This window comes from Alexandromys fortis, unplaced genomic scaffold, assembly GCF_014885135.2.
Source record: "Alexandromys fortis isolate MF-2015 unplaced genomic scaffold, M_Fortis_MF-2015_v1.1 scaffold_16, whole genome shotgun sequence".
Taxonomy (NCBI): Eukaryota; Metazoa; Chordata; class Mammalia; order Rodentia; family Cricetidae; genus Alexandromys; species Alexandromys fortis.
The window spans coordinates 18,405,815-18,422,952 of NW_026067893.1; the positions used below are offsets into that span (position 1 = coordinate 18,405,815).

Consider the following 17,138-nt stretch of genomic DNA (forward strand, 5'->3'; position numbering starts at 1 on the left):
AGAGAGAGAGAGAGAGAGAGAGAGAGACAGAGAGAGAGAGAGAGAGAGAGAGAGTAGTAGTAGTAGTAGTAGTAGCAATAGTAGCAATAATAGTAATATGATAATAATTAAAAATAAATCTTAAAAATAAGCCTTAACAAATAGAAATAGACTGGAGAGACAGCTCTGCTGTTAATGCCTAAGGCTCACAACTAAGATAATAAAAACAAGTTTTAAAAAACCAAATTATTACGTATACACCATAAAGACATATAAAGCATGGTGTCAATTTTTTTTCTTAAGTTCAATCCTTAATGCCGTGAGAATCATTTTTGTGGTTCTGAGGACCAGACCCACAGTTTTACACATGCTAGGCAGGCTCTTTGCTAGAGAGCTACGTCCCAAGCCCTGAGAAATTCTTAAAATGTAAATTGAGCCTTCTGTTTTGAATTGTTCCTTACTTAGGGCTGTAGCCTGGATATAGGATTTAATAACAAAAATAGTAGTCAGAGAGCATTCTTTCACGCTGGGCACTGTGCCAGGCTCTTGGCAGGCTTCTCGGGTGACACTCACCACAAACCTTTGAGAGCCGTGCTGTTGCCATCGTATTACAGACAAGAAAAGGGAAGCTGAACAGATTGAAATGAGTGGATCCGGGATAATGATGGCCAAAGTTAATAAAAACACTTTTCATTTCCTTTTCTGCATGAGAATTTGACCTTTGTTTGACTTCCTAGCTTTGTTACCCTGGTAACCCGATAAGAGCCAAATGTCAACTGTGTTTCTAAGGCAACATTACCTAGGACGAGAATGACTCCTGATTGGTCGTAGATCTGGATGTGGGAGGAGCTGTACCTAACTGCGAATACCAGTGAGGGACCGGTGTTCTGAGTCTCTGGAGGCAGTAACTCTGGCACGTCTTTTGTGGGGACCCTGGAAGCTGCACTTCTGGAGTATAGGGGTATAGGGTCGCCCCCCAGGGTGGCTCCTACCCTTGCCTGCTGTAGTTTTCGCATCCTAAGGCCGTGATTGCTGAGTTAAGACATGTATCTTTGCCACTATGATGCTGACCTGGGCTTAGCAAGATTATCGTGTGGGTGCAAATGCTCTACTAGACAGGAGGTTCTCAACCTTCCTAATGCTGCGACCCTTTAATACAGTTAGTTCCTCACATTGTGGTGACCCCCCCAACCATAAAATTATTTTGCTTCTACTTTATAACTGTGATTCTGCTACTGTTCTGAATTATAATGTATATATCTGATATGCAGGATATCCAATATGCAGCCCCCAAAAGGGGTCAGGACCCACAGGATGAGAGCCACCATAAAAGACTTGTTGGCACCAGGCTGGTAGGTGTGATGTCATACAAGCAAAAACAAGGGAAGGAGTAGAGGAAATAAGACAGGGATATGTATTGTGGTCCGATACCCAACCTTGTATGTAACTGCCAGCTCAACTCTGTCAGGGAGGCCAGGAAGGCTGACCTTTGGCAAAGCCTGCTTTTCCTGCTTCTGAAGTCAGACTCCTCAGAATCAGTGAAAACATGACTGTAAAGTAAAGGAAACTGGATTCTCATGGGTCGTTCGTTTAATCCTACCTCCGTCATTCTACCCACATGAGCCTGTCCTCCGAAGGAACTTACTTGATGGCAGAGGGGACAGAAAGTGGCCTCCTGGTGCGTCATGAGTCCTTGCTTTTCTGCTGGCTACTCCTCTGCTCATTCATTCCTCTCCTCAGAAAGAATTTTATTTTGGAGTTGGTGTTCTAGCTTATTGGTGAGCACTCAGCACTCAGATTAACAGTGAGCACTCAGCTTAGCGGTGAGCACCCAGTTTAGTGGTGAGCACCCAGTTTAGTGGCGAGCACCCAGTTTAGTGGCGAGCATCCAGTTTAGTGGTGAGCACCCAGTTTAGTGGCGAGCACCCAGTTTAGTGGCGAGCATCCAGTTTAGTGGTGAGCACTCAGCTTAGCGGTGAGCACCCAGTTTAGTGCTGAGCACCCAGTTTAGTGGCGAGCACATAGCTTAGCAGTGAGCACTCAGCTTAGCGGTGAGCACTGATGTGCGAGGCGCAGATTGTTCCTTCATCCCTTCCAGTCTGGGACGGTTCTCAGGCTTTCTTAGTCTCAGTACTCTTGAAGAGGACCTGTTGATTGTATGTAAACTCTCAACTTGGATGTGCCACTGTCTTTTTTGATAAGATTTGGTTTATGAAATAGTTATTATTTGAGTGATAATACGTTAACATAAATAGTGTCAAAACATTCATTTATAGCTGGGTGGTGGTGGCGCACGCCTTTAATCCCAGTACTCGGGAGGCAGAGGCAGGCGGATCTCCGTGAGTTCGAGGCCAGCCTGGTCTACAAGAGCTAGTTCCAGGACAGGCTCCAAAGCTACAGAAAAACCCTGTCTCGAAAAACAAAACAAAACAAACAAACAAACAAAAAAACAATAAAATCATTTATTTTTTTGAAAAAGTGAAAGAAGTCCTTAAAATATAGCAAGGGGTCAGTGGATAATTTCTCCTTGCTTATCTCCATATCCGCGGAGTCTTAACTGCTTATATCCCCTTACAACAGGGTGTGTGTGTGTGTTTATACAAAATTTATACATACTTGTGCAAACATAAAAATATAATTTTATGTTGCCTCCTTAAAGATAACATATTAATTACCTAAAATGTCATTCTGAAGATTTAGATTCTTTGTTTGTTTGTTTGTTTTGAGACGGGGGTCTCTCTATGTAGCTCTGGCTGTCCTGGAACTTATTACGTAGACCAGGCTAACCTGAATTCACAGAGCTCTGCTGGGATTGGAGTTCTGAATTTTTCCTTTGGTATATCAGAATCTCCGATAGTACGTATGAAGTTTAAAAAAAAAATAAGTGTTGTGATCCTGGATGCAATCCTCTGTTAGGTCTCCAGAGTCTGACCACCTTCACGCCTTCAACAGAGGTAGCCACTGTCAGGAATTCAACCCCGTGCCCAGCACTTCTGTGTTAGCTGTACATTTCCTAGTTCGTATGCAGTTTGCAACACTGTGTTGCAGGTCTTCAGAGTCTGTGTAGCTGTCATGCTGCACTGCATGTATGCTTTGTCATGCGGTATTGTAGTAGACAGAGACTGCACTTTCATTTCCCAGCTGCCCAGACACAAATAATCACACAGAAACTATTAATTACTACACTGTCTGTCCAATGGCCCAGGCATATTCCTAACCAGCTCTTATATCTTAAATTAACCCATTTCCTTTTTTTAAAAAAATTTATTTATTAAAGATTTCTGCCTCCTCCCCGCCACCGCCTCCCATTTCCCTCCCCCTCCCCCGATCAAGTTCCCCTCCCTCGTCAGCCCAAAGAGCAGTCAGGGTTCCCTGCCCTGTGGGAAGTCCAAGGACCACCCACCTCCATCCAGGTCTAGTAAGGTGAGCATCCAAACTGCCTAGGCTCCCACAAAGCCAGTACGTGCAGTAGGATCAAAAACCCATTGCCATTGTTCTTGAGTTCTCAGTAGTCCTCATTGTCCGCTATGTTCAGCGAGTCCGGTTTTATCCTAGGCTTTTTCAGACCCAGGCCAGCTGGCCTCGGTGAGTTCCCGATAGAACATCCCCATTGTCTCAGTGTGTGTGTACACCCCTCGCGGTCCTGAGTTCCTTGCTCGTGCTCTCTCTCCTTCTGCTCCTGATTTGGACCTTGAGATTTCAGTCCGGTGCTCCAGTGTGGGTCTCTGTCTCTGTCTCCTTCCTGATGAAGGTTAATATTCAGGAGGATGCCTATATGGTTTTCTTTGGGTTCACCTTCTTATTTAGCTTCTCTAGGATCACAAATTATAGGCTCAATGTCCTTTATTTATGGCTAGAAACCAAATATGAGTGAGTACATCCCATGTTCCTCTTTTTGGGTCTGGCTTACCTCACTCAGGATAGTGTTTTCTATTTCCGTCCATTTGTATGCAAAATTCAAGAAGTCATTGTTTTTTACTGCTGAAAATTAACCCATTTCCATTAATCTGTATATCACCACAAGACTGTGACTTACCAGTAAGGTTCTGGCGTCTTCCTCCTTTGGCAGCTACATGGTTCTCCCTGGCTCTGCTTTCTTTCTCCCTGTATACAGTTTCGTTTCCCCACATACCTATATTCTGTCCTGCCATAGGCCAAAGCGGCTTCATTATTAACCAATGGTAATAAAACATAGTCACAGCATACAGAAGGGAATCCCACATTAATTATATGTGCTGTAATCATCTGCGTCTAACATCATCACCTGCTATGTTTTTAGCTATAACTTTGTTGGTAGAAGTGGCTATAAGACATTCTTATTTTTTTAACTGCTACATAATCTTCTGTCATTTGAACAAACCATGGTCTGTCTGTTCTCCATTGTTTCGGTACCCCCCCCTTTTTTTTTTACTGTAATAAGCAATACTGCAGTGTGCATTTTTTTTTTTAAATTAAACCTAGTCTTTCAAACACAGATGAGTGTGTCTGTCTTTGGAGGCCTGTGATCCAAGAAAAGGCTTGGGTGTTGTGCTTATCACTTTCCCTAATGCTCAACAGTTACTAGGAAGGAAGGATGGATGGATAGATGGATGTATGGATGGGTGGGTGGGTGAGAGGAAGGGAGGGAGCGAGAGAAGGAGGGAGAAGTGGGGAATGGGAGAAGGGTAAGCCTTGGATAACCTTCCAAATCCATCCGGGTCTCCTCGCCTGTGTGGAAGAACAAACAGCACATTGACTCTGTCTCATTTTCCTTCCAGATGTTGAAATGCTTCAGGCCAGTGCAGGTAACCCAGGCTCCAGAGAAAGCCTCTCTCGGCCCACCAAGGACTCAATGATCCGCAAGTTCCTAGAAGGTAAGTTGTAGCTGTGAGCCGGAAAGCAGAGAGCTGATAAAAAACAAGCAGAAAGTGTTGCCTGATTCCATATGAAGCTTCAGTCTCAAGGGCTGGCACATACGTGGTATATGACGGCTAGCGGCTCTCTGCCTCCCTCCACGCCTACCCCGATCTTCCCCATCCGCCTGTTAGAGACAGGCCAGAGGTCCATGACTGGACCCTTTCATTACACTAAAGTACTTACTTCCAAGAAGACTTCATTTAAACTACACGCCTGTTTTTATCTGACAAAAAATAATAATCACCCACTATGTGCAGAAAGGACTGTTCTGGATATTGGGACCGGGAACCCAAAACAAAATAAGCTATGATCCCACGGAAGCCTTGCTTTCTAGTAAAGGATGGGTACATACACCCTCTTTGCCAAGCAGAGGCAGCATGGCAGTGGTTAAGAGTGTGGGCCCCATCTGTGTTCCCTTTCCTCCGGTTATCTGGAAGGCCCCGGGGCAAGGTGTTTATCTCCTCAGCTGTGGAACGAGATGGATGCGGTCAGATCAGCAATGAGACAGTACTGCCTGGTGCACTGAGCAGGCAGGTTGTGGTGAGAATCAAGGAAGTTTCAGTGAAAATACGGTTCACCTAAGACCCGGCAAAGAAAAAGCAGTTGACAAAGCGCTATTATTACAGGCGCTCTCAGAGGTGTACGGCGTTACACTGTGAGTGATTGCGTCTCTCTGCCCGGTCATCTATGATTACGGTTGGCCTGTCAGTCAAGTCGCTATAGAAGCAGAGTGCTGAGGGCGTGAGACGCGGAGGTCAGATGGTTTGGGCACTGTAGGCAAACCACAGCCTGGGCACCTGCCCAGCCCTGCCAACAGTTTGATCAGCGTTCACCATGCCCATTCATTTGCTGTTATTCATGGCTGCTCGTACATTCCTAGTATAGGCTTGGGCGGGGTGGGGGGTTGCACTGGGTGTTGTGCGGCAGGACCCGGCACATTTATTATCCGCTGACTCCCACTCTAACACCCTCTCTACCTGAGAGAGAGGTCTGGGCGGTCGAGGACCAGCTGTTTGGTTACGTTCCTCAGCTAGCACATGGCACCGAGAGGGCCGTGGATGAGGTCAGAGATGCTTTCCTGACCGACTTCATTATTCGGCCTCGGGCTTGCTCTGCTGTCCTCAGCAGTGCCCAGGCCTAGCTTAAGGGCTTCATGCATGACACCCATCGCATGATTCTTGCAACCTTGTAAATTGGGTACTGCTGCTTTCATTCAGCGGGAGAAGTAACAAAGGAACAGACAGGGCGAGTTTCCAAGTTCCTAGAGGCAGTAGGCAGAGTGAGGGGACTCCAGTTCAAGCCCTCCCTGGCTTCGGAGCCTGCCTTGAGGTGCCTCCTTCGACCCCTGGTTGCACGTCACCTTATGAAAGGAGTAGCATGTGGGCGAGGAGCCGATGGCAGCCTCCTGCCGTCCCGATGTCAGGTGATGCTAGATTGAAATGATCATTTCCCAGCAGTCCTTCATCAAGCCTTAAGTCTGTGCAAATCCAGACTCGGTCCTGCCCTGCAGAGGAGGTAAACACACACCCCACGTGAGTTCTCTTTTAGGAAGAAAAGCATAGTTCAGCGTAAATAAAAATGTCCTGGGTGCCATGGGAATGCAGGGGAGCAGTGTGCTGTTTAAGGGGTCAAGAGAATCCACATAGGCAGACTGGTCCTTGTCAGATTAGGGCAAATTACCCTCAAGTTAGGCCGCTCTCTGTAACCTGCTCAAGGCTCCGGGACAATGGGATGAGGACATTGTCTCTCGCTTCTAGGTGACTCTGCTACTGCTTGGCCGTCGAGTCACTGTGAGAGCCTTGGCTGCAAAACAGCTCTTTCTGATTTTTGTTTTTAAATCTTTAACAGCAGGACCCCCTTTCATTCCCTGCTGTGCCCGCCTGTTGCTGTGCTATAGTTGCTTACTATTGTAAAAGTAATACATAAAGATAATAAAAATTCGAATGACACAAAAAGCACGCACACACATACACACATACATATACACACATGCACAAATAGACAAGACTATGTAGACCTGTCTGGTCTGGCATTCACAATGTAATCCAGGCTAGCCTTAAGTGAATGGCAGTTCTCCTGCCTTTGTCTCCCACCTGCAGGTGTGATGGTCACCACATCTGGCCCTAAAAGTTAAAGCAATGAGAAAAGTCGCTGTCTCTCACCCTAGAGTCTCCGAGTTTCTCTGGACATATTAATATTGGATACCCGTGTCTTCTTTCGTGATTAGTTTATGTCATGCCATCACAACATTAACTTTTCCGCAGGCACCGGGACATCCGCTTATGTTAGCCAGTGTTCAGCTCTGTGCTTTCGTGAGCCTCGGTGCGGGGAATGCCTTTGTTGCATGTAACATCTCTGCACACGTTTGAGAGCACACATACCGTGAAGCACCAGAACAGAATCCTGGGTCTCGGGAAGTAGGTCTTCCAATGTTGGTAGTGTCATGTGACCCAGTGGTCTGAGCTCACATAGGTCCCAGGAGTTATGAATGGGTCCAGAATACTGTTTTCATACAAAATATTGCACAGATATTCACCTACACCACAGACAAAACTGAGCTCATTCTCAGTCCCTCTACTCAGCCTCTCATTTCTACCCGGTGTGATTCTGGAAGCATTTCTTGGCCTTCTGCAGCTCTGAGGAATTGGGGTTGGGGGCTACAGATCTGACGCATGTGAGGGACAGAAGGGAGGTGTGGGTGTGAGGGTAAAGTCAAGTGGCCCAGGCCCAGCTCTGAAGGCCCATCCTTTGTGGCACTCGTGTGCCTTCAGCCAGTCAGCAGTAAGTTATAAAGAGTTCTAGGCAGGATTAACTCTCTGCCCCCAGTGAAATGTGGAGCCTGGCACAGGGCGATGTCTGGCACATATCAGCTGTCTGTTTAAATCATTAGTTAATGACATTAAATGGCACAATCGGATCATGATGGGAGAGGCTGAGATACGGGTCAGAATTCATCCTCTCAGGGACCCAACAGCACAGACCGAGGTCCTCTGAGGTGTCCTCTGGCTGTGCGTTGCACGTGTCCTGTCAATTGGCTCTCTTTGGCTTCTCTAGTATATTTTGTTTCTAGGGAACCTGGCAGCTTAGGTAGGACAGCACATTCTCCCTGAAAATCATATCTATTTGGGCAGCGGGAGCCAAGGGATTGGTTATGATTATCTGGAGGTGCTGTCAACTGGGGGAGGAGGTCACAAAACCCTAACAATGCGCAGCTTTCCAACAATGCCTTCCTCACAAATGCCCGCCTGTGGACAGATGTTGCTAAGGGAGGAATTCTATTTATACCACTTCTGCACAAGTCTGCCCTCTCTCGCCGTCTGAAGCCAGGAAGCTTTCTTCTTCTGCAGAAGACAGGACTGCCTCTTTTTCTGATAATGTAGCGGCTCTGAGCTTTCACTGGGGTTCCCCAGAGTCTGCCCCGCCCAGACTACTGGGAGGGAAGGCAGACTCACAATAGGGAGGCTCAAATCTGAGACATGGCTCTCTGCTTGGCCCACATTTTACCTAGAGTTCATCCGTCGCTCTGTTCTAAGGGTGTGACTGAGCACATACGATGTGGAAAGCCGGTGTTTGCTTCTAGGACAATGTGGAGGGCCAGGGTTGGGGCCTCCCCTTTGCAACAGACATACTAGGGAGGGAGAAAGGTAGGGAGCCCAACCCACCAATATAATAAGTTCCCATCACAGAAGGGCCCTAGAGCTAAGGAATGAAACACAGAGAACATAAATAGCAGTTCAGCTTAAACTGGGAGGTCAATGGGGCCTCTCTAGGGAGGTCACAGTGTGGCTGAGACTGTGCCAGCCTGGCCTGGCACAAGGTAGCATGAAGGAGATTCTGAGCAGAGGAAACTGCCTTCCCAAAGCAGGATAAAAAACTGAGGCAAAGCCAACTGTTTAGAGTCCATGGAAGACTCGTGTTCTGAGAGCCACTGTTGCCCTGAGGGGTGGTTGGCAGCTCTCCCAGGATACTTCCCTTGGTTGCAGCCCTTCCCAGAGTTCCGTCCTCCCCTTGTGCAAGACGCTAAGATAGGCAGGCACATAGAACCTTTTCCTTAAGGCCAGAGCCTAGGGACTCGTGTTTTCTAATTAGTTGGGACCAACCTGGCCAGTCCCCTGGACACAGGACACCAAGAAACAAAGGTGACCTCTCTGAAGCTCAGCAAAGATGTAATGGAAACACAGAAGTCCCAGGATATCACCGCATTGTGGGCAGGAAGGGCAGATCTTTACAGAGAATGTGGGGTTGTAGGGTGCTGGTGGGCAGGAAGGGGGAGGCAATCTTCTGACCTCAGTGGTTTTGCTTAGTGGGGAACAGTGTGCAGTTGTGAGAGAAACAGATAGTGGAATGAAGGGTCGCTCCAGACCCCGGGTACCAGGCTGGCTTCTGGGCTCTTTGGACAAGTTATTTAAATACTCAAAGGTTCAGGGTTTTTTTTTTATTTATCATATGCAAACTATGGTTACTGGTAGCAGCAACTCCGCAGCATTTTTTGTAAACCAGATGCGGTCATCACTCAGGAAATGCACCCAGAACCGTGCTCAGCAAGGAGGAACCACATTTTATAGTCGTTGTGGGGAGCACAAGGGAGTGGTCATCGGTGAGGAGCCAGGGCATTGTCTCACTGTTGCCCCATCACCAGGAAGTGGTTCTGGGAGTGCTCAGGCCTGGGAGTGGGGGTGCTTTCTCTCCCTTAGTTATACTAAGGTGAACAACAGAATCGTAGTTGTGAAAGTGAAGCAGCCGAGCCCATGCTGCTGTCCTGGACTGAGTGGGTGGCAGATGAAGGAGACCTTGGTGCCCTCCTCATTGCTTTCATGGGTTCTGAGCAAATGGTGCAGGAGACGTCTCAAGGGAAGCCTCTGCCACAGGATGTTACTTTGGTAACAAGAACACTCACTTGGTCTTAGACCTGCAGTCCTACAATTTCCCAGACCACTGTACTGAATCACCTCTCTCTGTGTTGTAGGTAACAGCGTGAAAACAGCCAGTTCGGTGAGAGAGCAGTACCATGCCCACCAGGAAGATATTTATCACACTGTGGATGAAGATGAGACCTTTTCTGTGGACCTGGCCAACAGGCCTCCTGTCCCCGTGCCCAGGCCAGAGGCCAGTGCTCCTGGCCCTCACCCGCTGCCCGACAACAAGCCATACATCTCTAAAGGCAAGTGTGTGTGGAGGCCCAAAACTGTGAGCCTATTTCCCCCTTGTCTGAAGGTCAGAGGGTTTGAGGTTGTTCAAAGTCATTAACAATAGTGTGGCTAAACGCTATGTCCTAAGGTGTGGTTACTTGATGTTTTGGATATTAAGAAGATCCATACAGGTAGATCCATTTTACCCTGACTGAAGGTCAGAGAATTCAAACATACTTCTGCTCCCTCTTTTAAATTAGGAGATTTGACCTAGGGAGTGGCTGCCTGCGGGATAGTTGATCTAGGGTAGGTTCACTGCAGAAGCAACAGAATGCTTTTCTTATGAATTAATGACTTGATGTTTAAAGTATTGAAGCAAGTAACTGTTCTGGAAGTCTTCTGTATCTTTTAAGACAGTCTTTTGTCTTCCTCTCCTTTTTTTTAAAAAAAGATTTTATTTACTTATTATGTATACAGTATTCTGCCTCCATGTATCCCTGCAGGCCAGAAGAGGGCAGCAGATCTCATTACAGATGGTTGTGAGCCATCATATGGTTGCTGGGAATTGAACTCAGGTCCTCTGGAAGAGCAACTAGTCCTCTTAACCATTGAACCAACTCTCCAGCCCCCTCTTCCTCTCCTTTTTGTTTTTTTTTTTTTAAATATTTATTTATTATGTATACAATATTCTGTCTGTGTGTATGCCTGCAGGCCAGAAGAGGGCACCAGACCCCATTACAGATGGTTGTGAGCCACCATGTGGTTGCTGGGAAATGAACTCAGGACCTCTGGAAGAGCAGGCAATGCTCTTAACCTCTGAGCCATCTCTCCAGCCCCTTCCTCTCCTTTTTGTATTGGGGTGTAAAAGTGTATGGAAATTAAACACGGGCAAAATTTCAGTATTCACTGGAACTCCCTCCCGGTACTATCCTATATTTCTGTTTTATTTTTTTACTCGTGTCTTTGTACTCTTTACTTATTTTTCTAATACCCATGCCCTACCCTGCTAAGTGGTGTACCTGTTGAAGCAAGGTTCCCGACAAGTGTGGCGAGGGATAGTGCTCAGTAGGAACTTCCTGGTTCCCTGGTCAGCAGCATTGCTTGTCTTCTGGATGGTCTCCAGCCAGGGCCATAGGTCATAGGTCAGGACAAACTCTGGAGTTAGGCCAGGGGCAGTTCAGTGCTGCCGTCCTGGAAGCGTTCGTGTGGAATTGTAAGGACAGAGATACATGAGAAACTAGTACATTGTTATCTCGTAACTTGTTCTATAATTAGTCATTTTAATGGCTGGCGCTTGTTGAAATCTATTAGGGACATTCTTTGCATTTAATCTTTACAATAACCTATTAGGTAAGGGCCCTGATCCCCATTTTATGGATGGGAAATGCAGGCGCAAGAGGTCAGGCACCACACAACAGTGCCAGGGCTTGGGCCCCAGGGACCCTGGCTCCACAGCGGATGCTGAGCTACTATCTCAGGCTACTGCTTACCGATGTTAGTAAAAGGTGGAAAGAATTTAGTGTGACTTCATTATTGTTCATCAGTGAGATACGGAAGGCTTTGTGGCTGCACTTCGGGACTTGATTATATTAACATGCTTTTACGTTCCGTGTGAGCAAAACTGCAGGCTCCGTGCTTGCTCCTGACCTCTCATCCATTTTTAATAGCATGTATTGTGGAAGATGAGACATGGGGAGGTCTTTTTTTTAAAATTCATTTATTAAAGATTTCTGTCTCTTCCCCGCCACCGCCTCCCATTTCCCTCCCCCTCCCCCAATCAAGTCCCCCTCCCTTGTCAGCCCGAAGAGCAATCAGGGTTCCCTGCCCTGTGGGAAGTCCAAGGACCACCCACCTCCATCCAGGTCTAGTAAGGTGAGCATCCAAACTGCCTAGGCTCCCACAAAGCCAGTACGTGCAGTAGGATCAAAAACCCATTGCCATTGTTCTTGAGTTCTCAGTAGTCCTCATTTTCCTCTATGTTCAGCGAGACTGGTTTTATCCCGGGCCTTTTTCAGACCCAGGCCAGGTGGCCTCGGTGAGTTCCCGATAAAACATCTGAGACATGGGGAGGTCTTAAAGAGGCCAGGGAGCTCCCTGCAGAGCCTTGGGTAACTTGGCTTGGGACCACCAGATAAAATGCAGGATGCCTGGTTCACTCTGAATTGCACACAAGCAGCAAATACATTGTTAAAATTTATTTATTTTTATTTCATGTAAATTAGTGTTTTTCCTGCATGTATGTATGTCTGTGTGAGGGTGTCAGGTCCTCTGGAACTGGAGTTACAGACAGTTGTGAGCTGCCATGTGGTTGCTGGGAATTGAACCCGGGTCCTCCGGAAGAGCTGTCAGTGCTCTAAACCACTGAACCATCTCCATCCCTGCGAATGCATTTCTTAATGTATCTATGTCCCAAGTAGTTCCCTTCTTTGGCTTTAACTTTCACTCAGTCTAGCAACCCTAAGTTAGTTGCACTACAACTGCGGACGTTCTGTGTCACTAAGATTTGCTGTGTCCTTGGGCACGTCTCCTTTAGCATATCCACCGGATATTACCTACTGCCTGGCTCCCCCCAACCCCTTTAGTGCACTGCTGTGTCTTTTCCCGAGGGCGTTCTCCAGCAAGTGGCGCTCCATTGCCGTCTTTCAGGGTAGGCTGGAAACCCCTGGAATTATTAAAATGGCCACCGCTCAAGGCTTGAATGACCCAGTGTGCTTGCCGTCTTGGGGGACTCTGAACTGCACACTGTGCATCCACCCGGCTGTGGTGTTTTGCTTGATAGCCCACCATTTACTGTTTCACCCGCTTCCTCTCTCACGTCGGTCACCTCCTATCGTAGCTGCCTTCTCATTGCGGTGACAAAATATCTAACAAGAAGAGGCTGCTGTTTGCCCACAGGTCAGGGGTGCCGGCACATCATGGTGGGGAAGGCGGAGCAGCAAGAACGGCGCTAGCTGCAGCGGCAGGCATGGGAAGTAGCTGGTCATATGGAGTCTGCGGTCAGGGAGCAGAGAGACGTGGTCTACCAGCTTGGCTCTGTTTTCTCTTCTTATTCAGTATGGGACTGAATTCAGCCTGTGGGATGGTGCTGCCCACATTTATGGTGGATCTTCCCACCTCTGCTAATGTGGGATTCTGGAAATGCCCTCATGGACACACCTAGAGGTGTGTTTCCATGGTGACTCTAAATCTAGCCAGGTGGACAGTGAAGGGTAACGACCATACTTCCCAGAGGGAATACTAGCTGTCAAATCCTCATCTCAGGGACAGCTTCCAAGCCCACAGATGTACTGTGGTAATTCCTAAATGGGAGAAAAAGGTGGCAACTTATTGCTCTCGAGGCAGTGGAGCTGGGACCGTAGGCCACAAGGTGACAATAGGGGCAGTGGCTTGGAGTAGGTTCACCTCTAACTTCTGGTTGCACATGATAGGACACGGGATATGCCACTTTACCCATTTTGGTTTTGGTTTCCTTACCTAGAAGTGGTCATGAGAAGTGACGGTACCCTGCTACAGTGGTTGTGAGGGTCAGATGAAACACTGCATTAGGAAGCACTTAAAGCCAAGGGTGCATGATCGTGTGTGCCCGATGATGTTTAAGCGCTTTCTATGCGCCAGCCCTCAGTTCCCATGGCAACCCAATGGAGGTGTTGTTTCTGGTCTTCATTCTACATATGAGAAACAGAAGCATGGAGAAAGACCAGCTTCTCACAGAAGATCACGTGACACACGAGTGGCAGAGCAGGGATTTTAGCTGGGGAAGCCTCCTTCAGATCCCAGGGAGCTATGAGATGATCTTGTCCTCCTAACACTTACAAAGGGTTTCACTTTTCAGTCTCCTCTGTGGTCCTATGCCTGTTCATCATGAGTGGCTTCATCTTGCTTCCCCTGGAAGGACACATTTTACTTGTTCTACCAGATAGAGTTCTGCCTATCATAGATGGGCCTGCCCGGTGGTAGGTGCTTCCTTCTGTTCTCTAGCGGCAGGTCTTCGCAGATGCTTCTGTTTGGGATCCTGGCACACATCCTCCCCCCCCATAGCATTTTCCCTCCCTCCCCTTCCTTCTTCCCTTCCTTGTGTGTAGTTTATGCTGGTGCATGTGTTTGTGCCGCCGCCTTTGGCCAGAGGCCCGGGTTTGATGCTGGGTCGCACTCCTCGGTTGTTCCAGCATAATTTTGTGAGAGAGCATCTCTCACGGAGCTTGGGGCTCACCAATTCAGCTATTGGTTTGCAAGCTCCAGGAATCTGCTTGTCTCCACCTCTCCAGAGCTGGGATTGACAATGTGGGATACCTTACCCAGCAGGTGTGTGGGTGCTGGGGACCTCAGGCTTGGACAGCAAATACTCTACTAACTTAAGCATTTCTCCAGACCCTCCTCCTCCTCTTTCTTTTTCTTCTTCTTCTTTTTTTTTTCTGAGACAGGGTTTCTCTGTGTAGCTCTGGCTGGCCTAGAACTCACTATGTAGACCCACACTGGTTTCGAACTCAGAGCTCTGCCTGCCTCTGGCTCCCAAGTGCTGGGATTAAAGGCATGTCCACTACCACATGTCTTACCCTTTCCTTTAAGAATCTGAGACATAGTGCTGATGCCCTCTGACTGGCTTCGTCTTTAATCTGGAGAACCTGTGCGTCTACCCTGTCTTTTTGACAGTCTTTGCTCTCTCTCACTCTTTTCTTCCAGAAATATGTGTACAATGGTCATGACTAAATGTTTATGACTTTATTGCACAAGGTTATTTTTTGTAAATGCATACAGTTTCATAAATGTGTGACAGAGCCTCTGAGAAGGAGACGTTTTGCCTTCACTTAGAATATTCTTTCTTTCACAGTTTTTGCAGAAAAAAGTCAGGAGCGTCCTGGGAATTTCTATGTTTCTTCAGAGAACATCAGAGAAGGTAAACCAGAGCTTGTCCTGAACGTCCCCCGCAGGAACTGAACTTGAAGGAATATCCCTGTAACAAGGCTGGCCGTGTGTGGCAGTGGCAGTCATGTCGAGAGATCTCACTGGTAGCTCAGGAATACTGCATGAGTATCTCTTACTGGAGGCAAAGGAGAAGGGGGAGAGACAGCGGTACCCTAGATTACTGTACAAACTGACCCCACAGAGGGCACTAATACACAAATGCCCGTGTAGAACCGGAGAATTGAGGCTGATGCGAAGAGCCTGGCAGTGGGCCCAGCACCAAGCCTTCACCTGTGGCTCAGCCCTCTTGTCTGTTACTAGTCCCACTGTGCTTTGACTCAACTCTCATTAAAGTTACTTTCTTGTTGTTGGATGACAACCAGGACATTCGGTTTTCTCAAAGACCTTTTAAGGAAGTTTGAAAGGAGCCGAGAACTCCCTGTAACCCTTGAGCCGTCTCCTTCTGCTGGGCATAGGCATTCAGTACCACCCCACATAAGAATCTTTAGAAGAGCGGCCCCAGCAGTGTCTAAGCACTCAGAGGTGTCCCTGAAAGACAGTAGTTACATGAGAGATCTGGAACACACTACATGAACTGATGTCATATTGTCCTCCCATGTCCCAGTGCCCCCATTGTCTCTGTCAGTAGTTCATTCCCCCAAGGAACCGTGGAGTCGCAGCCTAGAGAGGGGCTGGTTGGCTTCCGGCCTCAGAAGTGGACAACTGTCCTTCAGTCATAATGAAATAGAGGTTGGCATGGAACAACCCAAGGACAGCCTGCTGGGACTGGACTGAGCTCCTAATTTTTACCAGTGCCCCTGGACCTGGGTGGAAGTTCCATTGGCATTTGTGTCCATCAGTCCTCAACCATTGTTCAGAGACAGGGCTGGGAGAAGTTCCCCGCCTGGACCCTTTCTGTATACTGATCTGTTTTGGGAGTGGGTTTATATATAAAGCTCTAATTCTCAATAGAGAGCATTTTGCCCTCCCTTCCACAGATGACATTTAGCAATATTTGGGGACATTTTGCATCTCCAAATCCAAGGAAAGTCACCCAGTAGGCGGTGGCCAGAGATGCTGCTCATTGCTCTCTAATGCACAGAACAGGCCCTCACAGTGAAGAGTTGTTTACCCAAAATATCAGCAGTCTCTGGGCGGAGAAATGCTGGATTAGATGCCTTCACAGTCAAAGTTCAGTGTGGTCGGCAGACTTTGCCCCTCCCTCCCGTGTTATGGCTCTGTCTGCTTTACTCCAATAGCTTTGAAATTGTTAGCAACTTCCCCTTCCTTATTCCAGGTCTCCCCACCCCCATCTTGGTTCCACATGTCATTGTTTCTTATGGCTGTGGCAGACTGTTCCTTGGAGCCTGTGCCCACCATCATTACCGTCACCTCTCAGGTCTGCTTTTCCCAGCTGGGAGTTTTCACGCCGACTTCTGCCGTTCTTTTCAGAGCCACCTGTGAGGCCATGGAGGGACAGGCCCCCGTCGAGCATCTATGACCCATTTGCTGGGATGAAAACACCAGGCCAGCGGCAGCTCATCACCCTGCAGGAGCAGGTGAAGCTAGGCATCGTCAATGTGGATGAGGCCGTACTGCACTTTAAAGAGTGGCAACTCAACCAGAAGAAACGATCTGAGTCCTTCCGCTTCCAGCAGGTAGCCAGTTCTGTCACTGTGGGGTTGTTTCACACACACACACACACACACACACACACACACACACACACACACACACTTCAGCGGAAGAGGCAGCTGCAGCTGTCACGTATGTCACTGTGACAGCTGTGAACATTGTTCGAGTATTCTTGTCGGGGCTGTGCTTATGAGTCCTTGTCTGGAACTCCCAGCTAAAAGCTTTCCAGGGCTGGAGGTCAGGAACAAATGTCCCTACACACCCCAATTCTGCCTCTGCATTGCTGCTGTCTGCATGAGGCCTTCACCTCTGCTTGATCTCTGCTCTTCAGGGTCCCGTTTTTCCTCCCTCATAGTTGATCGTCACTCTTTAGGACACAAAGAAAACTTGGAAAGATCCCAAGAAATATGATGAGACGAACACCACAAGCTTCAGAGTCTAAACCTCCTGAGTTAAAACCAATTTGTCTGTCTCTCTATCTGTCTCTCTGTCTGTTTGTCTCCCCCCCCCACTCTGCATTTCTCTAGATACCCTGTAAATACAAAGGCACAGATCTGTAAAATGCCAAATACCCTGTCTCAGGGACAACCCTCTAGG

General features: G+C 47.8%; 1 protein-coding gene across 1 annotated transcript in view; it reads left to right on the forward strand.

Moving 5' to 3' along the window:
- Nucleotides 1-17,138, forward strand: part of Pik3ap1 (phosphoinositide-3-kinase adaptor protein 1) — a 124,173-nt gene that overhangs the window by 83,981 nt on the left and 23,054 nt on the right. The window contains exons 9-12 of the mRNA XM_050147170.1: nt 4,737-4,832; nt 9,842-10,036; nt 14,833-14,898; nt 16,359-16,564. Of these exons, the coding sequence (XP_050003127.1) occupies nt 4,737-4,832; nt 9,842-10,036; nt 14,833-14,898; nt 16,359-16,564 (563 nt within the window). The remainder of the gene's footprint in view (nt 1-4,736; nt 4,833-9,841; nt 10,037-14,832; nt 14,899-16,358; nt 16,565-17,138) is intronic.